Source organism: Triplophysa rosa, linkage group LG7 (assembly GCF_024868665.1).
Source record: "Triplophysa rosa linkage group LG7, Trosa_1v2, whole genome shotgun sequence".
Classification (NCBI taxonomy): domain Eukaryota; kingdom Metazoa; phylum Chordata; class Actinopteri; order Cypriniformes; family Nemacheilidae; genus Triplophysa; species Triplophysa rosa.
Window position 1 is genome coordinate 18,373,858 of NC_079896.1, and position 26,224 is coordinate 18,400,081.

The following is a 26,224-nucleotide window of genomic DNA, read 5'->3' on the forward strand; positions in this document are numbered from 1 at the left end:
TTCAGTTTCTTGCAGAGATAGATCGATTCCCTTAATAAAATGTTAATATATCGTCAGAAACAGCAGGGATTACTTTTATTTTGCCTCCTGTGTTTTGAACTTTAATGAAACTGTGGTTTTACCAAGAAATAAAGTCACATACATCTTGGATGGCTTGAGGATGAGTAAATTAACAGCCAGCTCCTCTATAGATATTCCAATGCCATTTTGGTTAGAAATGTTTGCATGCATTATTTTGGGCTCTTATTTTTTTAATTTTTGCATTATGGGGCCTAGTACACGTGATTGAACAGTGCTGGAATTGCATTAATGGTTTTAACTGGAAAACTGAGCTCATGATGGATGGATGGATGGATGGATGGATGGATGGATGGATGGATAGATAGATGGATAGATGGATAGATGGATAGATGGATAGATGGATAGATAGATAGATAGATAGATAGATAGATAGATAGATAGATAGATAGATAGCAAAGGTGTGTCATGCATTCTGACTTCTTTACAATGTTAAACGTGCTGTCTTCTCATGCTTAACATGGTCAACTTGTCAAAAACGAGTTTGGCGTATTACGTAGTATTTCTGTGCTCGATACACTCCCCCAGCGATCGTACAGGTTTCAAAAAGTTGTTTTCGAACATATAAAACTGTTTCGTAACAATTTTTCTTAGTCCCTTATTGGACAATTCTCCCGGAAAAGCACACGGCACGCCCAGGCAGCAGCAAGGAGAGCAGGAGAAGGAGCATGCGCAGACGTCACTTTCACTTGTGTGCAGGAGAGAGAGAGAGAGAGGCATACGTTCGCGTGTAAGTTCAGGGCCCATATTCATGAAAAATCTTAGCGCAAAGAGTTGCTCCTAGTGACAAAATTCTATGAAAATTCTTAGAAATGTGGGCGTTTCCCCTTAGAATTACAGAAAAGTTCCTAGTAAAGAAGAAAGTAATTCATAAAGCATCTTAACCCTTAAAAGAGCTCTTAAGGTCCAAAATTTTAGGAGTAGCGAGGAGGACTTTTAAGAGACTTAAGAGTTTCTTTAGCAGCACGAAAAGTGAGAAGAAATGTGTTGCAATGCATGACAATTTCCATATTACTTTTAAGGTTTATCAGATTGTGTGCGTGTGTGTGTGTGTGTGTGTGTGTGTGTGCGTGCGTGCGTGCGTGCGTGCGTGCGTGCGTGTTCCACTTTTGATTATCTTGGTTTTGGTTTTCTTCTATAGCTGCTTTGATGCAATTTGTAAAAGCGCTATAAAATAAAATTACATTGAATTGAATGACAGTGAGTTAATAAGACACAACACATTAGATGTTTGTGACCGATCCTATTAGAGACACGCTAACATCTCCAAAACAGCGCAGAAATGCCATTGCGCCAGAAATAGAAGAAATCACTACATTAACATATTTAGCAATTATGCAGCAGAAATGATTTGGTTCTGATCACAAAAACAATTACAGCACTTACAGAGACTTATTGTGTCACTGTTCATTTGCTATCAGATATGTTGACATTAGCAGCATGGTAAATAAAAAAATAAAGAATATATGTGTGTGTCTGTGTGTGTACGTGAGTATGGTAAAACAGAAAAAAATGACGTGCAATTTCAAACTAATGACCCTATACTTAAAAGCGCTCTTCTTCCTTCTTGGCCAAACAACCAATCACAGTCTTCAAAAGACATAGCAACGGGGTCAGCCCCGCCTCCTCACTAAGATAAAAGTTTTTGTCTTTTCCTTGCTCAGAGTTGCTCTCAGATTGATCGTGAATCACTTTTAAGCTAAGACTCCTACGTATACGTTTCTAAGCTAAATTAAGAGCTTTCTTAGAGGATTCTTAGAAGCTTTAAGAATACGGGCCCAGGTGTTTGTTTGTTCACTGCATTTGGGTGATGAATGTTACATAAATGGTGGATATAACGCTGGATTTGGAGATCGTTTGAAACTGATATATGGAGCCGTCCCAGCGCTAAAAGATGCCAGACATGAACTGCATGCGGTGAGTGAAACTGATGTCTGTGTTTTGTTGGCAATGGGTGCGCACGTGCTTTAGTTCAGCCTAACCCACCCCATCCCCCCCCCCCATGCGCCATATGCTTTCAGAAAAAATCGTACAGCTGTATCTATCTTTTATAAATGTGATCAAGCTAAATACTCTTCAAAGATACGAAGTATGCAATACTACTCTATAGGTACTCAAGATTAATATGAGATTGGCAGAAACCGCGTGTGTTAGGGCCGCTTTAAGTGACATGGTTATATGTTTATGTTGGTAGTTTGAAGGGAGATTCTTTTCATAAACACATGTGGAAATGGCACTATAGACATAAATTGTTTTTATTTTAAAACTCTGAAATGAAAACACTATTATAAGCCGAAGGTAATTAAAATTCAATTACCATACCTGACCTTCACATCACTTCATTTCAAGTGGTTAATTATTTTTAACCATGGTTGCTTTTATGAACATTTTTGGACAAGCCTTTCCTATAAATGGACTCTTTGTTTTTTGCAAAGAAATTCTGGTTGGAAACAGTGCTTATTTAAGTTTTTGCTAAGGTTAGCCAAATAACAAGTTACTTTAACAAACCAGTAGGGCATACAGTATATCAAAAAATTGCAGTGTGGGTAAAATAAGAAGAACAATGATAGAAAAAAAATGATAGAGAGAGCTCTCACCGTAATCTATAAAGACTTTTCCCTCTTTCATCTCTGTGCTCAGCTGATCTTTGGCAAGTAGTTCCTGATACTGCTGCTGTTTGATCTTCATCACAATGTTCTCTGCATCCTGCAAAGATCATAGAACTATAGGCCTACAGAATGTTTGTCTTTTCTTGTCTGCTGATGTCAGAAGATGCTACATGAAAGCTCTCACTAATACAGGGGCCATTTTAACACATTTTTAACACCAAAAGTACGACTCCGACTAGGGCTGTCACGATTATGAAATTTGGCTGACGATTAATTGTCTATTAAATAATTGTGATTATGCCAATTAATTGTCTTTTTAATGGCTTTGACAATTATAACAATTAATTACATAACTCATAAACACCAAAAACACAAATCTCAAAATGTCATTTGAATGTAACAGTAAGTGCAGATCAAGGACGGTGGAAGTATGTAATGCTGCAGATCACCCTTTATTTCTAAGGATTTACAATAATTAGTTATCCGTTATCTGAAATAATTGCAATTATGTCAAATAATTGAGATGAGGTGATTATTTAAACATTGTGGCAGCCCTAACCATGTTTTTTTTTGGCAATTAAGTTAACTGTTAACAAAAACACTCTTTTAATATACACCGTTTTCAATAATCAACTTACCCAAAAACGATTTTGATGATTACTCTCACAAATATTGTTGCTCAGATAAAATGTCAATATGAATTAGTGTGCACACAATTCACCACCTTGAAATTACAATGTTCTATCTCGTTTCTGAGGAGTTTTTAGATATTGAGCTTGAGCATTTCATATAGCAAAAATGATTTGGGGAACAAGTCTCTTTCACACATAAAAGACAGAGACCCTAGAAACAATATAAAAATCCTCTCAAATTTGTAAGTGGGGATTTTTGGAACAGGTCAAATGCAGATAGAACTTTGTAATTCTAAAAAATGACTTTATGCTTGGAATTAAAAGGATCTGGCAAAACATTAACTGAAGCAATACATTTTAAGAATCACAAACAGTTTACTTATAATTTATCTTAAAACAAAAAAAAATGTGTTGTAATAATGTGTTGACATAAAAGGTAACCTTTATTTGAAATTTTAGCATGAATGTTTTTTTTCTTGTTCAAGTCAGTGCTAAATATTTTGTTTAGTGCAGATGATAATTTTAGGTAGGAACCTGGATTTTATTCCACAGAAAGTGGCACGGGTAAAATTATTTTCTCTCTAGATGCACTGTACAGTGCCTTGCAAAAGTATTTATCCCCCTTAATTTTATTCAAATTTTGTTATGCTGCTGCATTATCTTAAACTATACTTTAAATTATTTTTTACCTTAATCTACACTCCATGCACAATAATGACAAAACAAAAAACAGATTTGTGACAGCTTTGCAAATGTATTAAAAATAAAAAACTAAATTAAGTACATTGCATAAGTATTCATACCCTTAACTCATAAGATGGTTAAAGAACCTTTACAGACTCAAATCTTTTTGGGTATGATGTGACAAGCAATTTTCTGCCATTCTTCTCCTCAGATCCTCTCAAACTCTGTCAGGTTGGATGGAGATCATCAGTAGACAGACACTTTCAGGTTTCTACAGAGATGTTCAGCTTTTCTTCTATTCTGACAAATGCCCCAGTTCCTGCAGCTGAAAAACACCCCAACATCATGATGCTGTTTCTACCACACTTTACTGTTGAGATGGTATTGTACAGGTGTTGAGCAGTGCTTGGTTTTCTCCAGACATGATGCATGAAACTAAGATTCTTCAGACCAGAGAATCTTGTTTTTGACAGTTTGAAAGATTCATTGAAATACGTTTTTGCATATTTCAAGTTTCATGTGTCTTCACTGAGCAAAGGCTTGAGTCTGACCACTCGGCCAGAAAAGCGCAGATTGGTGGAGTGTTGCAGTGATGTTTGTCCTTCTGTAAGTTTCTCCCATCTCCATATGTGACCCTGGATCACAAAACCAGTCTTAAGTAGCACGGGAACATTTTTAGTAAAAGACAAAAATAAATTGTGTGGGTCAAAATTATCGATTTTTCTATTATGCCAAAAATCATTAGGATATTAAGTGAAGATCATGTTCCATGAAGATATTTTGTAAATTTCCTACCTTAAATATATAAAAACTTTATTTTTGTGATGGTCTGCCACAGTGCCCCTGATTAACAACTTCAAAGGCAATTTTCTCAATATTTTGATTTTTTTGTGCTATCAGATTCCTGAGCTTTAAACGGTTGTATCTCAGCCAGATATTGTCTTATTCTAACAACTCATATATCTATAGAAAGTTTATTTATTCAGCTTTCAGATTATGTAACAATCTCAATTTCGAAAAATTGACCCATAAGACTGGTTTTGTTGTCCAGGGTCACATATATGATCGTGGAGCTCAACCAGAGTAATCATCAGCTTTTTGGTCACCGCTCTAACCAAGACCCTTCCTCACCGATGGCTCAGTATGGACAGGAGGTCAGCTCACGTAAGAGATCTGGTGGTTCCAAACCTCTTTCATTAAGGATTAATGGAGGCTATATGCTTCTGTGAACCTTCAATACAGCAGATTTTTTCAGGAGTCTGTCCCAGATCTGTGTCTTGATACAATCATGTCTCAGAGCTCTACTGGCAGGTCTTTCGACCTCATGTATTGGTTTTTACTTTGATATGCATTTTCAGCTGTTGCACCTTTTATTGAGAGGTGTGTGCCGCTCCAAATCATACTTATTCAATTGAATTTGCCACAGGTTAACTCCACTAAAAGTGTAGAAACATCAACAAGCAAAACCAATGCTTCTGAGCTAAATTTCAAGTGTCCCAGAAAAGGGTATGAATACTTACGCAATGTACTTATTTCAGTTTTTTATAAATTTGCAAAGTTGTCACAAACCTGTTTTTTGTTTTGTCATTATTGTGCATGGAGTGTAGATTATTGTATTTTTTTTTATTTAAAGTAGTTTAAGATAAGGCAGCAACATAACAAAATGTGAATAACATGAAGGATGAATACTTTTGCAAGGCATTATATGACTGAAATAACACTTTGATTGACAAGCGATCTGACCACGCGATATTGTGTGCCCCGGTGACTGACCGCCATTTTGTCCGACAAACAAACCAGTCCGACAACCCTGGCATAGTAGAGCTTTGGTGATTAATATGAATTAATATATGAATTGATTATTGTAATAGTAAACAGAGAGATGTCATGATTCTGCCTCATCATGTCATGTCTTTCTTGGTCTTGTGGCAGGATCATGGCAGAGCCTCATGTTTTGTGTGGAGAGGGGCATGTTATTGTTGGTTTTGACATAGCTTGCGCTCTCGCGGTCTTGTCTTTGGCCCCGCCCCCCTCGTTTCCTCGTTTTGCTTTCCATTAGTGTTTCATTCCCCACACCTGTCCCTTGTTAATTATCCTATGTTAGTTTCCCCTATATTATGCCCTTGTGTCTTCTGTCCTGTGCTGGTTCGTTTTGTTCTTTTGCCTCCGTGTCTCTGATGACGTTGTGTCTTGTTCCTACCTGGGAAAATAGCCAAGTCTAGTCAAGTGTAAGTTTTGTCAGTGTTGTTTTAGTCCAGTTGGAGTTAGTTTACGGTCCTGTTTGCCTGTTATATTATTTCCCCTTGTCATTGTTGTTTCACCCCCTCGTGGGTCTTTGTTTTGAGTTTATGTCATGGTTCTGCCCCACCTTGTCTTGCTTCTCTTGACCTAGTGGCAGAACCATGATAGAACCTCTTGTTTTATGTGGAGAGTGACGTTTTGTCCCTGTTGGTCTTCCACTCTCCGGTGTAGCGTCTCTGTTCCCGCCCTTTCGTCTCCTCGTTATTGTTTGTTAATTAGTTCATGTCCTGCACCTGTCCCCTCTTGATTTATCCCCTTTATAATGCCCTTGTGTCTTCTGTCTCGTGCTGGTTCATTGTTCTGTTGCGTTGTGTTTGTGTCATGTGGGTGAGTTACTGTTCTGTAGTTAGTTTAGTTTAGTTTATTGTGGTTATGGCAAGTGTTCTTATTATTTCTAGTCTAGTTAGTCCCTGTCCTTGTTGCTATGTTTTGTTATGTTCCCCCACGTGGGTCTTTGTTTTGTATTTTTAGATATAATTAAAGTCTGTCTTGTTAACCCCTTACCCGTTGTCTGCACTTGGGTCCTCTGTCCATGTATCTTTGTATCTCTGTCTCACCCGAGAGATCCGTGACAGTTTAAATAAATCTTTGTTTATATTAACCCCTTAATCTGGGTTCCCTTTCTGTCGGTTTCTCGACGTTGTGTCGAACCGACAGATGGGGTTCGTCCCTGAGAACCAATCGCTTCTGACTACTTAGAAAAGGCCAATGAAAATTGGCGAATGAAATTTGCATGCCGGACTCCGCCCCTGGAAATCCAGGTATAAAAGGGAGACGGCGTGCTTCATTCATTCACCTTTTGTTCTTCGGAGCCTTCGCTTGTGAAGATCAACTCTAGCTACTACTTAGCAACTCCAGATTGCCGGTTCTACGACGTGGTGCAGCGGACGGTCCCTTCCTGCGGCGACTTCCCCTGGGCATCTCGGCGGTTCCAGAGGTGTTCGAGCTAGCAGACGGTGCCTCACCCTAGCGCACATTCTAAAAGAGCAAAATTCTCCAGTGTGGCATGTCCCACTGTTCTCGTGGGTGCAACACACTCATCGAGGAGGGGGACGGACACGAGGTCTGCTTCCAGTACGTTGGGGCAGCCCTTGTGGATACGTCCCGCCTGCACTGTGGGCGGGTGACGATTCAGACATTGCGTCACGGGTGGCTGTGTTGCCACGGGGCTCAGCCACCACCTCGTCTGCTTCCTGTTCCGTGACGGCAGGACTACAGCCCTGCCGCCCGCTACGGCGAGCAGCGAGGGTGATATGAGGATTACTGTGAGCGCTAATCCGTCAGCCACTGGCTTGCGGACCGTTCGCACCTCGTCTTGCTCGTCTGACCGTTCCCCAGGAGACGGTCCGCCGTCTTATTCCTCAATCACGTATCGGACACGGTACGTGATGATGAGATGTCTGTTGCAGCATCGGAGGGTGACTTACTGGCATCAGACTCCGACGATTCATTGAAGCTCCCTCCCTCGGGGGGTCGAGATCAGGAAGAAGCGGAAGTCGAAATGTCAGCCATGCTTTACCGGACCGCCAGCGTTGGGTTGCAGTGCCCGCACTGCCTCTCCCAATGCTCGCGGCTGGATACATGGTACCTCGGGTTTGAGAGCGGCTCCATGCTGTACTCGCCCCAGTGCCATGTTTCCCCGGAAGTGCATGAGGAACTTTGTACGACCTGAAACGCCCGCTTCGGCGCGTGCACGTCAACTAGTTCCATCACCCTTTCTTCCCTCGATGGTGGGGCAGCTAGAGGATACGTCGAGTCCCCCTGGGGCTCGACCTAGACTCCCGTCCAAAGCACGTAGGCTTTTCGGCATCCGGGATGTCGAGAGCTTACTCTGTTGCGGGCCAAGCTGTCCCCTCTCTCCACGCTATGGCCATCCTGCAGGCCAAGGCGTTCAGAGAGCTCCACGAGGGTAAGACCGACCCAGCGCTTATGCAGGAACTCCGCGCCGTCACCGACCTCGCTCTACGGGTGACCAACGTGACAGCGCGGGCCCTGGGTCGGGCGATGTCCACACATGTGGTCCAGGAGAGACACCTCTGGCCAAACCTTGCACAGATGGGTTGCGAGAAAGTCCGCCTTCTCGACGCACCCATCTCGCAAGGGGGGGGGCTGTTTGGTGATACTGCCGAGCCACAGTTCTCGACAGTAAAAGGAGCAGACAGAGGATATCAAGCATATCCTCCCCCGCCGCGACTCGGCCGCCTCCAGGCCGTCGAGATCCCATGCACCCTCTGCTTCGCAGCAGCCCTGGTCCTCTTCGACACTCCGGTTCCGGTGCCCCCACTCGGCGACCGCGCCCGGGAGACGTTGAAGAGGAGACCACCACCCCATCAGCAGCCGCGGCGGAAGCCGTAGCGGCCCTCATGGGAAGACCCGAGGGAGATCGAGAACACCTTTTGGGCCCGACCCCAGCCATTCCATTGCTGGTTGGTCGATCCGGGACGGTTCCTGCCCCGTCCCAACTACCCACTTCTAAAGGTTTTTCTCTCTCTCTCTGGGTGTTTATCACAGCCGCTCTTACCCTCTACACGACGGTGTTCGGCAACTCGATGTTGAGTCTTGGCGAGGCGCAACATCGAATGTACATTACAGCCCTCAGCACTCTCAAATCAACGGTGCATGGAGCTGCATCGCCAGGCAGGCAAACCAGCAGAGCCAGTATTCTTCCCGGGGGCCCGCCCCCGGCGAGAGACCTGCACTGCCAGCCATCGAACCACCCCCCGGGGGGTCGATGAAGCAGATCGTACCCTTAGTCCCCCTGTCGCGGTCCCTGGGAGCTTGGCTCGAGCTTCCCACACCGTCACGTCTCGGCTACGCGATCCAGTTCGCCAGAAACCCGCCCAAGTTCCGGGGCATCCTCGCCACCTCGGTCAGAGGCCGGGACCTCCAAGGGGTTTTACAGCCCCTACTTCATCGTCCCCAAAAAAGGCGGGGGGGTGCGCCCCATCCTAGATCTGCGTACCCTGAACAGACACCTGCACAAGCTGCCGTTCAGGATGATCACGCAGAAGCGCATCCTGACATCTGGCAGATGTCAGGCTTGGTTCATGGCAGTCGACCTAAAGGACGCTTACTTCATGTCTCGACTGGCTTATCTTGGCACACTCGCGAGATCTGTTGTGTGCACACAGGGACCTGGTGCTCCGGCACCTAGATCGATTGGGGCTACAGGTCAACCGAGAGAAGAGCAAGCTCTCCCCTGCGCAGAGCATCCTCTATCTTGGTATGGAACTCAACTCTGTCACCATGACAGCGCAACTGTCCACAGCACGTGCCCAGTCAGTGTTGAACTGCCTGGATCATTTCAGGCAGTCAGCGGTTTTCCTGAAACTATTTCAGAGGCTCCTGGGACACATGGCATCCTCGGCGGCAGTGATACCCCTCGGGTTGATGCACATGAGACCGCTCCAACACTGGCTTCAGAGTCGAGTTCCCTGGAGAGCGTGGCACACCGGCAGCAGGCGGATGGTGATTACGCCTCTCTGCCGATGCACCCTAAACCCCTTGGTCTTCCATGACCTTCCTTCGGGCAGGGTTTCCCCTAGGGCAGGTTACCAGGCATGTCGGGGTGACGACGGTCGCCTCCCTGCAGGGTTGGGGTGCAGTGTGCAATAGGCACGCAGTGTCGGGGCTTTGGACAGGCCCCTGCCTGGACTGGTATATCAATTGCCTAGAGTTGTGGACCGTGCTACTCGCACTGAAGAGGCTGCAACCTCTCGTGCAGGGCAAGCACGTGCTGGTCCGACAGCACTACTGCAGTAGCGTATATCAATCGTCAGGGTGGCGTTCGCTCACTGCAGTTAACACGACTCGCCCGACGCCTCCTCCGATGGAGTCAGCAGGTGACCCGCTCCCTGCGTGCCACGTATATCCCAGGCGACCTGAACCAGACATCCAATGCGCTCTCTCGTCAGTCGACGCCTCGCGGAGAGTGGCGACTCCACCCCCGCGCAGTCCAGCTCATTTGGGTGCAGTTCGGGCAGGCCCATGTAGACCTGTTCGCCTCCCTCGAAACCACCCATTGCCCGCTTTGGTACTCTCTGACCGAGGGACCCCTCGGCACGGATGCCCTAGCGCACAGCTGGCCGCGGGACAAGCGGAAGTACGCCTTCCCCCAGTGAGCCTTATTGCACATACCCTGTGCAAGGTCAGGGAAGAGGAGCAGCAAGTGTTACTCGTTGCGCCACACTGGCCCAACCGGACTTGGTTCTCGGAGCTAAGGCTCTTGACGACAGCTCCCCCCTGGCCGATTCCCCTGACGAAGGACCTGCTTTCCCAGGGGAAGGGCACGTTATGACATCCCAGGCCAGACCTCTGGAACCTCCATGTCTGGCCTCTGGACGGGTCGAGGAGATCCTGAGTGGTCTGCCCCCAGTGGTGGTAGCTACCATTTCTCAGGCTAGGGCACCTGCCACTAGGCGACTGTACGCCTACAAGTGGCGCCTCTTCTCGACCTGGTGTGCTTCTCGAGGAGAAGACCCACGGAGTTGTGCGATCGGGTCCGTGCTGTCCTTCCTACAAGAGAGACTCGAGACTAACCTCTCCCCCTCCACACTGGAAGTGTATGTAGCCGCCATTGCCGCTCATCACAACTCAGTTGTTGCGAAGTCTCTAGGGCAGCACGACCTGGTCATTAGGTTCCTAGGGGCGCTAGGAGGCGGGATCTGCCTCGTCCGCGCTCCATACCCTCTTGGGACCTGGATGTAGCCCTGACAGGTCTCACCAGGCCCCCCTTCGAGTCCCTAGGAGATGCCGCTCTACCTCGGCCCGGCTACGTGCCCAAGGTTCCCACCGCTCCTTTCGGGACCAGGTGGTGAACTTACAGGTGCTCCCCAACGTCCGTGTTGTGTCCAGTACGCGCGCTGCGCCTTTACTTAGACCGCAAGCAGAGCCTCAGAGCTCTGAGCAGCTCTTTGTCTGTTTTGGAGATCAGCAGGGAGGGCTGTCTCAAACAGAGATTGGCAAGGCGCCTCTCTGGCAGACATCTGCAGAGCTGCGGGTTGGGCTACACCCATCACCTTCGCGAGGTCCTACAGCCTCCACGTAAAACCGGTATCGGCTCAAGTCTTGCAGTCAGGCAAGACTGGCGGCCGGTAGGGTGTACGCCTATGACAGTACCTTCCCCCTTTCTCCTAAGGGGGTCAGCGTACTAACTAGCCTCCCTTCTTCCCCCACTGGGTGAAGAACAGGCACTCCATCCATCACTAGCAAGCACCTCCTGCGGGCGGGCTGGGCAGAGCAGCCCTGCCCCTTAGGCCGGGTATCTCCGGAGTTATTCGCAACATAGCTCTAACCGGACCTAGTGCTACCAGACGTTGCAACCCCCCAGTAGGGCGGTTCCGTCTGATGTATCCTCATGCTGGTTCCCACCTTGGTAACCCATGACCTCCCCAGGTGGACCTCCACCTCACGGTTTACTCTTCAGTCGCACTTTCTTCCCATGAGTTCTCCCCCTTCGGTGAGACCATGTTGGTATCTCCACTTATCTCCTCCCTGCGGTAGGAAGTGGTCTCTGTAGCGCATCCCCCATTTGAGGAAGTAGCGCTTACCCAGTGGCCTTACGGTCCAGGCGGCTTCTCGCTGTTAGAGAAACAAGGCCGCCGCCTGTGAGGCCGAAGGTAGGGGCCTCCCCACCTTTCAAGAAAGCTCTGGGACCCCCTACCTACCCACTGGTAGGTTACAATTTCGCGGCAGCACTCACGGCTGACTCGCCCAGGCCAGTCACCGTCGCTTCGTTGAGATTGTGACAGGGCACAGTGTTATGGCGTTTTCCATTGGAACCCATCTGTCGGTTCGACACAACGTCGAGAGACCGACAGAAAGGGAACGTCTCGGTTACGTTTGTAACCTCGGTTCCCTGATGGAGGGAACGAGACGTTGTGTCCTCCTTGCCACAACACGTGCTGTCCTCTGCAGCAGTCGTGAGAGGTCTCAGGCTCCTCAGAACAAAGGTGAATGAATGAAGCACGCCGTCTCCCTTTTATACCCGGATTTCCGGGGGCGAAGTCCGGCATGCAAATTTCATTCGCAAATTTTCATTGGAGCGATTGGTTCTCAGGGACGAACCCCATCTGTCGGTTCGACACAACGTCTCGTTCCCCCCATTAGGGAACCGAGGTTACAAACGTAACCGAGACGTTCTCTTCCTGTGCATTCGCCGTGACAAGATATATATATATATATATATATATATATATATATATATACCCAGCTTTAATGGATGTTCACTCTATAATGGTAAACGATAACTAAATGATACATTTATCATTCTAGAATAGCGGAGTTCACATCACAACTATACCAATACAGATACATTTACATTTACGTTTAAATTTATTCATTTGGCAGAAGCTTTTATCCAAAGCAATTTATAAGGTCAGAGAGCATATAAACATTGTCAACACACTAAACAGTACCATTAGTTTACAAGGCCATGCTACTAGGATTACAGCTGGAGTAAGCAAAGGAGAGAATGAACAACATTTTTTTTATATACAGACAGACAGACAGACAGTTATCGGTTACTCAAATAAATGCGGAACAGGTATGTTTTGAGCTGTTTTTTGAAAGTTGTGAAGGATGCTGCAGTCCGTGTGGAGGCTGGCAGTTCATTCCACCACAGGGGAACCGAATGAGTAAAGGTTTTTGCAAGTGATTTGGTGCCACGCTGTGATGGAACAACAAGGCGTCGCTCATTTTCAGAACGAAGATGACGGGAGGGGATGTAGACCTGGAGCAGTGAGTTAAGTTAAATGGGTGAATTTGGCGTAATCATTCTGAAGGCCACGATACGAGACACGCTATTGTTGGAATCATTAATGTACGAATTACAGACAAGAGCATTCGGGAAGTGGTGTTTTAAGGGAGAATACATTAATGTTGGAATCATTAATGTACGAATTACAGACAGGAGCGATTGGAAAGTGGTGTTTTAAGGGAGAATATAATACTTATTGAAATATTATTTACATATTACAAGTATGAGCAAGCAGGCAAGATATGCTTTGCGTCCCTGTGATGTGATGAGTGCACCTTCAGCCTTAAAGTCATAAAGCAACAGCTGTACTGTGTGTTTAACACAAATAAAGATTAAGACACTGGTGGTTATTCTTTTCTGTAATGAACTAATATTTAAAAGTTTTCTTTCATTTTCAAAAAGAAGGATCACGGCCGACCAAAACTCTGCCCGAAGTAACTCTCTCTCTCTCTAAAATTGTCACTACAAAATTCGGAGTAAATATAAACACGCGAGTTTAGAATTAACGCAAGTTTAGAATTTACCCAAGTTAACGTTATCGTCTGATGGTGTGGATGCAATTATAGGTATAATTATTGTTAGTTATCTCAAATCCCGAATTCATCACTCGAATGCATATTGCAGACCTTTCTGTTTGAAATCATTGTCATTTTTCCAGAAATTCTTCACTATTTTCCCAGGGAGTGCACAAATTTAAACTGGGAGCGCATGGCTGATACCGAAAGCTTGTCAAACATAGCAACAGGAATGAAGAGGGGCGGGGTTTTGCGAAGGGTCAATTAAATTGTTTACCATTTCACCTTTTAAAATTCTAAACATTTTACAAACTTTATTTTAAATGAGAAAAAAACTAAAATAGGGATCAAAGAAAGCTGATCCTGATTGTGCCTCTTGTGTGTGCATTCTGTGTGATGAACTCACAAATATAAACCTATAGAACCTAATTTTAGAACCAAGAGTTTGTAGGTAGAACCTTTTGTTTTCTATAAAAAAGTCCCAAAATGTACAAAGCTTGGAAAAACATCATAATGTAAATAAGTTGCCATAGAATATGAATATCTCAATTTTGACAAAAATGTCAGATAGAACCTTATAATTCTAAGGCGACAAATTTTTAATCATGCTCAAGTAAGGTTTGGCAGCATTTGTGATTAAAAGGAAAATTAAGGGTGGGGGTCGTCTTACCCCACATATGAAAATATTCCATAGCATGTCACACGTCATTATGAAAGTAGCCCATTTGTAATAAAGCATGCTGTGTAAAATTATTTTTAGATTGGGTTGAAGTCATTATCAGATACAGCTGCAGTACAATGAAAGAGTAGTTGTGTAGTTGCATTTTCTTGTACAACTGTTTTGCAACGATGCAAAATTGTGACCAGTGCTATAAAATACATTTGAAATTAACTAGATTGACTGAATGGATTGATATGAATGAACTGGACTGACATGTCAGCCTACCTGTGGTTGAAAGTCAACCCTGTAATTCAGATCCCCCAACCAGAAGAGGTGTGGGAAGCGATGTGTTATATCAAAAGGATTTTGCTTCTTATCTCCCAGATTCAGAAAACGCAGAATACTGATGTAGTTTTGGTTTCGTCTAGAAAAGGTACAAACATCAAATAATAAGTAAAACATCAAATTATAAATGGGCTTAAAGTGCTAGTTCATCCAAAAAGTCTGTCATCATTTACTGAATTCCATGTATAACTTTTTTTATGCAGAACACAAAAGTTGATATATAGAAGAATATTGGTAACCAAACAATAGCGGTACCTATTCACTTCTATTGTATAGATACAAAACCAGTGCAAGTCAATGGGTACCCCCTTTGTTTGGTTACCAACATTCTTTAAAATATCATCTTTTGTGTTTTGTGCAGAAGAAAGTCATACAGGTTTGAAATTACAAGAGCAATTATATGTTGTTCAGTTACCACTTTGTTTATTATATTGTTATTTATATGTATTATGTCAATGTCTTTTTTTTAATAGGTGTTTTGGTTTACCTCAGTTTCTTTTCACTTCCTGAGGTCAGGTGACTGTTGACAAACCCAAAGGATGTTCTGTTAAACATAAAGGAAACCCCCACTGCTCCCTTGTTCCCTATAAACACACACATACCCACAATTTGGTTTTAACATGCAAAGATAAATCTTGCTCGGGTAGATTTACATTTTTAATTTAAAAAGGAAAGGTGTAACCAGACCTAGAGCATTAGCTATGCCGGTCTTAACACTGTCAGAGAAGACATGTGAGATGCGGTTCTCATGTTCTGGCTTGGCTAGAACCACAATTCTCATACTCCACAGTGTCTGACTGACAATCTATTTACAACCAAAAAAAGCAAATGAGTATAATACAGCTTATATGTTTGAACGCATACATACAGATAGACATCTAGTTTTTATAAACAGTTACAGTTGTGGTTTGACAAAATAAACACATTGCATAAGCCTAGGAACACCTGGCTTTGTGTGACTTACATGTTTAAAGCTAATGTTGTTTATATCCCTCAGGGCACTTCTAACTATATCTACCCACTCCTTCTCTCCCAGTGGGTCTTCCTGTGTCCCAATTACATAGATATCATGTGGGATTTGATTGGCTGTGTCATCACGGGTTTTCCCCTGACCTTTCGACAGAAACCAGGAAGTGATGTTTTGTGGTGGACTCGCATTTCCTAAATATGCAGAAACAGTTCATTTTACCCGCAGTTACTGAAAATTAAACACATTTTTATACATATATGTTTTGAAAATAGGAAAGAATGTCTTTTCATAAAATAATATGTTAAAATATAGCTGCAAGCAGCAATTACGGGGTAAAGCCCAACAATGGCACAAAGGGAAATATTGAAACTTAAAAACCAAGTTTAAAAACATATGGGAAATGCACTTAGAACACAATAAAATTGATTATAACTTTTGACCACTAGATGGTACTGTCACCCTTTTTTCTGAAGAAGACAAGATGTGCCAGTGATGATACATACCAAGTTTTGTGTCAATACACAAAAGTCTTGCGAAGATACAGCCACATGACCCTTTGGCACGCTCGCCTTAGAATTCATTGAGGCTATATACAAGAATCTTTTAACCAATCAAAAAGCTTTTAATAACTTTTTGTTAAGGATGTCTCTAGAAGCCATATACTGTACCAAATTCAGTGCAAACCAGACAACTTTTGTAGGAGAAGTTCGAAAAAGTATGTTTTCTATATTATTCAATATGGCGGACAGGATGTTTGGTGGAATATGACAACTTTGATATCAATGAACTCCGGTTGAGCCAACAAATATACTAATGTGAATCGAATAACATTATGTTGATTTCTTCATATGTTATATGGATTTGATTAAACTTTGTTATATCTCGACCACTAGGGGGCGCTGGCCTATAACTTAACAGGTCCTCTCAGAACTTGACCTCAATGAACCATACCAAGTTTCGTAACGATTCGCTATTGCGTTTGTAAAATACTGCATTTTACGACAAAATTTGAAATGGGCCATGCCCACAATGGCAGACCGAGGAAATATTTTGGACATGTCAGATGATCAGATTTTGGAAAACCACGTTTAAAAACACAGGGAAAGGCACTTAGGAAACAATAAAATTACTTATAGCTTTCGAAAAATAGGTGACACTGTCACCAAATTTTTAAGAAGCAGACAAGATTTGCCAGTGATGATACCAAGTTTCGAGTCAATACACAAAAGCGTCGCGAAGACACACCCACAAGACCCTTTGGCTCGCTCTCCTTAGAATTTGTTGACTTTGAATACAATAATTGTTTGATTAATCAAAGTTTTGTAGGAGGAGTTTGAAAAAGTACATTTTGTATATAATTCAATATGGCGAACAGAATGTATGGTGGAATATGACAATTTTGATATCAAAGTACTTGGCTTGAGCCAACAAATATACTGTGTACTGTAATGTAAATCAGATGACATTATGATGACTTTTTAATATGTTAAAAGCATTTTAATAAACTTTATTTTATCTCTTGCCTAGCCTTGCTAGCCTATAACTTTACAGGTTCTCTTATAAGTTGACCTTGATGAACCCTACCAAGTTCCTTCTGTGGCAATTCGCCACTGTGTTTGTAAAATACTGCACTTTACGACAAAATTCCAAATGGGCAACGCCCACAATGGCAGACAATGGGTATCCATCGACTCGGCATGACTCCTGTAGCTCAGTGGTAAGCAACACCAAGGTCATAGGTACGATCCCAGGGATTGCACATATAGAAACAAATGTGTAGTATAATGCAATGTAAGTCGCTTTGGATAAAAGCATCTGCCAAATGCATAAATGTAAATGACTCAAGGAATCGAATGAGATTACTCTCATGATTTTAGACCAAAGTTTTATTAAAAATAGACACTTTTACCATATTTTGAGCACTAGGGGGCGCTATGCCAAAACAGTGTATGTTTCCTCAAGGCCTTGACTGTGACCTGTGTCACAGTTTTGTGTCAATACACGAAAGTTTGGGGACGATACAGCCTCAAATTAATTTTGGAGTGCTTGACGTTGAATTTGTTGACACGCCACATGAGAACCGATTGGACAATCAAAAATATTTTAATAACTTTTTGTTAAAACATGCTCTCTATGAGTGAATGCACAAACGCGTTATGTCTTTACAACGTGCACATTGCTTTTATTATAAGTAAACGTACACAAGACAAATGTGTCATATGTTTAAAAAATTGAAAACATAACTGTAGCGAGGAAGGCGGGACGAGAGCCGTGGGGCAGGAAGGGGGGACTGCCAAGGAGAGAGGACCGGGCCCGGAAGGTGTTAAGTTTTTTTACGTTCGTGTGGCCCCTCACGGACGACTGCCGGCCTGTTTTAATGCTGTTTATTTATTTTGATTAAAATTGTTTGAATGTTCGCTGGTTCCCGCCTCCTTCCTTCCGTTTTATTGAGCTTGAGGAAGGAGGGACATGCTGTCGAAGAGCCCTCGCCGCCGAGGGGCATTGCGGTGCTGAGGAGTTCGGGCAGCGCGGACGAGGGACGTCAGCCAGCGGCTGCCTGAGGCGGTGGTGCTGGAGCAAGAGGAATCGGCTGGGACGAGGACCTCGCTGCCGTGCTCCTGGGCCGAGGTGGGGTGGCAGCCATAGAGGAGGGAGCGGAGGAGTTCGGGCCGTTTGCCGTGGGCCGGAGTCTGCTGCCGTCCACTGAGGAAAAGGGGATGAGCAAAGAAGCCACCGCCAACCACCAGGAAGCGGAGGAGGAGCGGGCCGTCCCCCCGATGTCCAGCACCACCGCATAGCACCGCGAGGAAGAGCCTCTCGGCTGGCTGAGGACCGAACGACAGCGTGTCGGGGAACCGGACTTTTTTTTTTCCTCTCTCCCCTCTCTCGTCCCTGTCGCTCGGGGTGCTCCCGGCTCCGTTCTCTCGTCTCGTCAGTGCGTACCCCCAGGTGCTGGGGCTCTCAAGGGGGGGGCTCCCCGGGGGGGGGAGCAAGCACAGGCACGGTGGTACCCCCTGGCCTGTGAGGGGCGATGGGGGTATGTAGCGAGGAAGGCGGGACGAGAGCCGTGGGGCAAGAAGGCGGGGCCGGTGGCGTGAGTGATAATGAGTATCAGCTGTACGCGCACCGGTCTCGCATGCCTCACAGGGGAGCTCGGGAGCATAAGAGGACGAGCGACGGGACTGCCGAGGAGAGAGGACCGGGCCCGGAATTTGTTAAGTTTTGTTTACGTTCGTGTGGCCGGCAGTCATCCGTGAGGGGCTGCCAGCCTGTTTCAATGCTGTTTATTGTTTGTTTATTTTGATTAAAGTGTTTGAATGTTCGCCGGTTCCCGCCTCCTTCCTTCCGTTTTATTGAGCTTTGCTACAATAACCCATTGTGAATCCAGCATTTTTCTGACATTCGTTTGTGAAATGGCCCAGTGTAAAGTGACTTCACCTGATATATTTTGCACATTCCGTTGAAAAAATAAGACTAATCCACAGTGGCTCAGATGTCAGGAGTAAATGAAGACTTATGTTCAGTCTTGAATCTAACAACAAAATGTCTTGTTCATTTACAAAACATTCTTGTAGCTCAATGTAAATAGTCGAGTGTGGAAATAATGGCAGACAGTGTACAACTCTCATTTTGTTTTCAACAGAAAAAAAATATATAGCTGCAAGAAGCAATTATGGGTTCAAGCCGTACAAGGGCACAAAGGGAAATACATGTGGCCATTTCTGATGATTAGTTTCTGCACAGTAGATTTAAACTTGAAACTTGAAAATTGCATAAAGAGCACAATATAATTCTTATAACTTTTGACCACTAGGTGGCACTGTCACCAAACTTGTGTGAGGGGAAAAATATGTGCCAGTGATGATACAAACCAAGTTTCATGTCAATCCACAAAAGTCTTGCAGAGATACAAAAACATGACCCTTTGGCATGCTTGTCTTTGAATATGTTGATATGTCACATAAGAAATGTTTGACCAATCAAAAAGCTCATCTGTAAATCACTTTGGATAAAAGCGTCTGCTAAATGACTAAATGGAAATGGAATATGACAAATTTGGTATAAAAGAGCTCTGCTAGAGCCAACAACTCTAGTAATGTATATGCAATGAAATGACATGACGTTTAATTTTTCATACGTTTTAAGCATTTTCATAAATTTCGTAATATAGCTGGCCTTAAACTTTACAGGTCTTCTCAGTACACGGTCATGATGAACCATACCAAGCTTCATAGCGATACGCCATTGCGCTCGCAAAATACTCTATTTTATGACAAAATTTGATATGAGTGATGCCCCCAATGGCCGACCGAGGAACATTAAGTATTGTTCAACTCGGCATGACTCAAGGAATCAAACAGGACCACTCCCATCATTTTAGAGCAAAGTTTAAGAAAAGGCAATAAAATAGCCATTTTTCAAATCTCTGGACCACTAGGTGGCGCTGTGCCAAAACACAGCATGTTACCTCGGGTCGGGCTTGTCATAAAAGTCTTGTGTCGATACATAACAAATTTGCTAAATACAGCATCAAATCCATTTTGGCCAGCTCTTTGTCGAATTCGATGATGCGCTGTACAAGAACGGATTGACCAATCAAAAATCTTTTAATAACATTTTGTCAGGCCTGTCTCCAGATTATACATACCAAATTTTGTGCAAATCGGTAAAAAGCTCTAGGGCGAGTTCGAAAAAGTATGTTTTCCGAAAAATTCTAAATTGCGGGAAAATTTTCATGACAGAAAATTATGTCATATGATTCATTTGAATCGGCATGCGCTCATGATTCTGAGAAAATGTTGTTTCTACGGCGTACGGTTCAGAAGTTATGGGCAAAAATGTATGTGAAAATTTTGACTGTTGGTGGCGCTAAAGGGATTGACTTAGAGACTCCAAATTTTCAACAGTATCATATGAGACTGTCCTCTATTTGTTTGCCATAGAGGCAATGGCGGAAGAAGAAGAAGAATACGTAACACTTTAGTATAGGGACCAATTCTCACTATTAACTAGTTGCTTATTAGCATGCCTATTCTAAGCATATTGGCTGTTTATTAGTACTTACAGTATAAAGCACATATTCTACATGACCATATTCTACTTTCCTAATCCTATCCAATACCTAAACCTAACAACTACCTTACTAACTATATTAATAAGCAACAAATTAGGAGTTTACTGAGGCAAAAGTCGAAGTTAATGGTTTATTAATACAGAGAATTGGACCTTAAAATAAAGCATGGTTTATATAGCTGTAAACAGAAATTACGGGGTCAAGCCCAATCACAGCCCAAAGGGAAATATTTTGGACATGTGAGAGGATCAGATTTTGAAAACCAAGTTTAAAAACACAGGGGAAAGCAGTAACAATAAAAGAAAATTGCTTAGAACTTTTGATGACTAGGTGGTGCTGTCACCAAATCATTATGAGGCAGACAAGATGTGCCAGTCACGATACATACCAAGTTTCGTGTCAATACACAAAAGTGCCGCGAACAGCCACATGACCTTTTGGCGAGCTCACCTTAGAATTTGTTGACACTGATCGAACCATTCAATCAATCAAAAATGACTTTAGATGCTACATACCAAATTTGTGCAAATTTGACACATTTTGTAGGAGGAGTTCGAAAAGGTATGTTTTCTATATAATTCAATATGGTGGACAGGAAGTATGGTAGAATATGACAACTCTGCTATCAAACAACTTGGCTTGAGCCAACAAATATACTAATGTGAATTGAATACCATTTTGTTGATTTCTTCATATGTTATAAGCATCTTAATAAAATTCAGTATATCTCTTGACCACTAGGGGGCGCTGGCCAATAACGTTTTATTTTTGTTAGTTTGGGTTAGAGACTCCATATTTGCCATGGTAACAGTTCAGACTGTCCTCTACGTGTGTGCCAAATTTACTACTATGGATTCTATGGGCAGCCATAGACTTCCATGGCAGGAGAAGAAACAGAATTAAAGCTGCAAGCAGCAATTACAGGGTCAAGCCCACTGGCACAAAGGCAAAAGATTTTGAAAAACACAGGGAAAGGCACTTTGTACACAAAAACTGCTCATATCGTTTGACCACTAGGTGGTGCTGACACCAAATTATGAGCTAGACAAGATGTGCCAGTGGTGATACAAACCAAGGTTTGTGTCATGAAGAAACAGCCACATGACCCTTTGGCATGCTCACCTAAGAATTTCTTGATGCTGTATACGTGAACCATTCGATCAATCAAAAATCTTTTAATTACTTTCTTTTCTGGAGTGTCTCTACATGCCATGTACCAAATTTTGCGCCAATCGGACAAACTTTGAAGGACGAGTTCCAAAATGTATGTTTTGAATAAAATTAAATATGGCAGACTGGAAGCATGGTGGAAAATTACAAATTTGGTATCGAATTTCTAGCTATGTGAATAAAATCGACTAATGTTGTATACAAATTTTTGTGTCAATATTCCAAAGTATCGCGAAGATACAGCCATGCTTGACATGCTCATCTTCAGATTCATTGGGGAGGTATATGAGAACTGTTCCATCATCAAAGAGCTTTTAATATTTTTTTGTTAGGAGTGTCTGTAGATTTTGTGCAAATCTGAGAATTTTTTTTGAAGGAGATTGAAAAAGTATGCTTTTTATATAATTTAATACGGAGCAAAGGAAGTATGGTGGAATATGGCAAGCACTCGGCTTGAGCCAACAAATATACTAGTGTAAATCATTACATTATGAATTTTTCACATTCTATAAGCAATTAAAGAAATGTAGTTATATCTCTTGACCACTAGGGGCCGCTGGCTTAAAACTTTACAGGTCTACTCAGAATACGGTCATGATAAACCATTCCAAGTTTCATAGCTCCCTGCCATTGCATACGTAAAATCCTGCATTTTATGACAAAATTCCAGAATTCCAGACTTTGATGCCATATACCAAGTTTCGTGTCAATACATTAAAGATTGACGAAGATACAGCCTCAAAACCATTTTGGTGTGCTCGTCGTCAAATTAGTTGATGCACTATACAAAAACGGATTTGCCAATCGAAAATCTCTTAATAAATGTTTGTCAACACTGTCTCTAGATGCTATATACCAAATTTCGTGCAAATCGGAAAAACGATCTAGGACAAGTTCGAAAAAGTATGTTTTCCAAAAAAATCTAAATGGCGGGAAATTGTCATGTCATAATATGACGTCATAGGTTACAGTAGAATCTGGATCAGCCACGGGTTTATATGTAAGAAGAATTTTGTTTCTAGGACTTACGGTTCAAAAGTCATGAGCACAAGTTTGTGTGAAATTTTGAACTGGTGGTGGCGCTGTAGAGTTCGAGTTAGAGACTCAAAAGAAAAGAGACTCAGAGAAATTTGCTGTGGTTAATGTTGATACTGTTCTATATATGTGTGCCAAATTTCATAACTTTTCACAATTTACGCAAAGAAGAAGAAGAAGCTTTAGAATGTCTTACCCATGTTCCAGGTGCCAACAAAGATCGTGATCATATCGGGCTCAGGTTTTTCTGAGTGTTTGTTTTTCATCTGTTGCAGAAGTTGGCAGAAGCCTTCTCTTTTCTACAAATGTGCATTTGAATGACACATTCACATACAAAAACACACGACAATGCAAAAACATGGTAACAAAGTTTCATTGTTTAATCTTTTTCATTACGCCCTAAAAATGTGAACTTGGCTACCAAGTAATACTGGGAAGCCGTCAATTTAACATACTATACATATTGTATAGATTTTGTCATCTCAAGCTACTTGTTTTAGCTGCCCAAATCAAGTGAGCAAAAATGTACCAACACCACTGATAAATACTATAATGTACTATATGAATGGAATGTTTACCTTGGTGTCATCAAAGACAAAATCCTTGCGCTGGGTTTTTTCTTTCTCTGTCTCCAACACCAAAACTAGTCTGTTTTGCAACTTTTGTGACTTCACCAATTGCAAGACTGGAGATTAAAAATGTAATTATTACTCTTTGTGTAATACTTGTGTAGTACAGTCCGCTGAGCGTATATGATTCTAATTAGTCAAATGCATTCTATATGTATGGTTAGATACTGTATGTAAGAAGTTGTGGCATACTTTTATTGTGCACAAAATATTTATCCTCAGGTCCATCTTTGGACTTCTTGAAATAAACTTTCCCACCTTCCACATCTACCTTGAGGTACATTTTGTTTGAAATTCCAATGGATTCTGATTTTACCTGTAAATACAAAAAAACAATAAATGTGTAGTAGTAGCTTTGTAACACAAGCGAGTTCTCAGTTTGCAAACAACCAAAACGGCATTGCTATATCTCACACATACACAAATATCTCTCTAGTATATCGAAAGCCAACAGGTTCACAATTCGCGTGCTTTTGATCGCCGTATTAATATTAAAACGCCGATTTCTTAACGCCGCCAGGCGTTAATTAAGCGCCGCCTGGCGCTAAATTAACGTCATACGCCGCCACGCGTTAAAATAACGCCGCACGCCGATCGACGTTAAGTTAACGTCACACGTCACTCAAAATGCAAACTTATTAGCTAATATACATAGCCCCTTCTCTTCTGGGTTTGCGAGCTCTACGGCAAGTCGGAGGCTCGGAGCATCGAGTACAATTTCCAAGGGCGCTGTTTACTTAAGTTAACTGGGGGTCTGGCACGCGATGAAACCGTCTGACCGTAGAGTCACCTCAAATCCATATCCATCTTAACTTTGTGGAAAACAAAAATGTAAAGAAATGAAAGAAAAACCAGCTGAAAAGAAAAACATATAACTAATGCAGTATGTTCCAGGAAGCAATGTGTAAATGCGGGTGCGTAAATGATGACAGAATTAGAAGCAAGACGAGTCGTTGCTGTTAGTCTACAGGTTAGCTCGGTTTGCTCGCAGTCGCATGTTGCGTCTTTATCTGGTTCGAGTCCCACTCGGACCATTTGCAGATTTTTACATCGTTGGTCTTGTTATGTTTATCTGTGTCACAGGGATTTTTTTATATTTCAGCATTTAATGCGTGGTTAATATATAAAGAAAGTCAGGAATAAGAGCTCTTTTTCCACAACAAACTTACAGTATATTCTAAGTTTCTTAAGCGCTCCCGACAACCTCGCCAACAGCCTTTCAATAATCACCTTAACGCACATCACCTGCCCACTTAAATTTCATTAGAACGCGACCACTCACATTACCTACGGGACATGTTGCCATTTACCTCCGTGAAGAGACTGACGCTATACCCTGTGTGGAACTGACTTTCAGCCGAGCGTTTAGATATAATTCATTTTACTCGACAAAGTATATGAAACAATATAAAAATGACGACCATGCTAACTTGAGTGTTTATGCATGTTCTCTACTGGAGAACTACTATTATGTGAAGTCTGCTTTATTAACGTTTTCTTCCGTTAATAAAGTTAACAAAAATGCTTTTATTCTGTATCCGTTTACAAGGCTGTCGGGAGCGATTAAGAAACTTAATGTACGTTTGTTGTGGATATAGTTGTTATAAGTAATATAATGAGTAATATATTAATGTAAATGTCACACTATCCAGGGCTTTTTGTGTTGTATTCGTTTTGCACAGTTACTGTAGCTGCATAAATCGGCTTAATTTGTTTTCTTTTAGACTTCACTCCGTTGACCTGTATTGAGGCTCTGTATAAGTTTTCAATGCAGGCTAAACAACTAGCTTTTATTTATTTTCATTTGACAATGTATATTTATCTAAGATGGCTAGGTGTCTTTTTCATTTTATTTTTGCATAAAGGAAACACTTTGTTGTAATTGCACCTGTTGTTCTGCATTAAATAAATAAAACAATATATATTTCCATTTAAAACGTCTGTCTTTTTCACTTAAAAACATTATATAATAATAACCCCAAAATAGCGCCTTGCGCTCAGGGAATGAACGGCGCCTGGTAGCTCACAAAAGGGTATTAAATCATAAATCTTTCCGCTCATTCTTCTTCACTGCTGCTTGCTCCATGCTGGTGGAACGATCTTCCAGATACAGTCCGGTCAACCACGTCTCTCTCTTCATTCAAGAAACAACTTAAAACATATATTTTTCGTAAATGGCTGGTAAATGTTGACAATACAAAAAATATTTGAGACACAAATCTTGTGTATTATCTAATATGCGCACGTTTTGGATGTTCAGTCAGAGTAAGATCATTTTTGTGATTTATAATCTTTGAATAACTCTCAACACCGCACTTTATTTTCTCTTTTACTGTATTTAAGTCCGTTAACCTAATAGTCAGACTCATTTTGATTGAAGTGGACATATTTTGCGTAATATGATGAATGCAATTTCTTTGGCCATAGCCTAAATTGTGCATTAAAATGCACATAGGCTTTTTAATTATGTTTTTGAAACATACGCCACCAACCCTGAATCCCGCACATTCCATGAGCTGAATAATATAAAGAATGTATAATATTTTTATTTCAACTGGAAATGTGGCTGTTTATTTTTAGTAACGCAAGCCTCTTTGCAGTGCCACACACGGTATAGCGTCAGTCTCTTGGTAAATGGCAACATGTCCCGTAGGTAATGTGAGCGGTAGCGTGCTAATAAAATTTAAGTGGGCAGGTGATGTGCGTTAAGGTGATTATTGAAAGGCTGTTGGCGAGGCTGTCGGGAGCGCTTAAGAAACTTAGA

General features: G+C 42.4%; 1 protein-coding gene across 5 annotated transcripts in view; it reads right to left on the bottom strand.

Annotated features, from left to right (window-relative positions):
* inpp5d (inositol polyphosphate-5-phosphatase D) overlaps positions 1-26,224 on the bottom strand; it is a 129,716-nt gene that overhangs the window by 41,573 nt on the left and 61,919 nt on the right. For all 5 annotated transcript variants that reach the window (XM_057337946.1, XM_057337943.1, XM_057337941.1 and 2 more), the window contains 8 exons: positions 23,653-23,776; positions 23,410-23,516; positions 23,028-23,130; positions 15,547-15,743; positions 15,270-15,387; positions 15,070-15,166; positions 14,523-14,661; positions 2,676-2,784 (listed from right to left, as the gene is read on the bottom strand). In XM_057337946.1, coding sequence (XP_057193929.1) covers positions 2,676-2,784; positions 14,523-14,661; positions 15,070-15,166; positions 15,270-15,387; positions 15,547-15,743; positions 23,028-23,130; positions 23,410-23,516; positions 23,653-23,776 — 994 coding nt within the window. The remainder of the gene's footprint in view (positions 1-2,675; positions 2,785-14,522; positions 14,662-15,069; positions 15,167-15,269; positions 15,388-15,546; positions 15,744-23,027; positions 23,131-23,409; positions 23,517-23,652; positions 23,777-26,224) is intronic.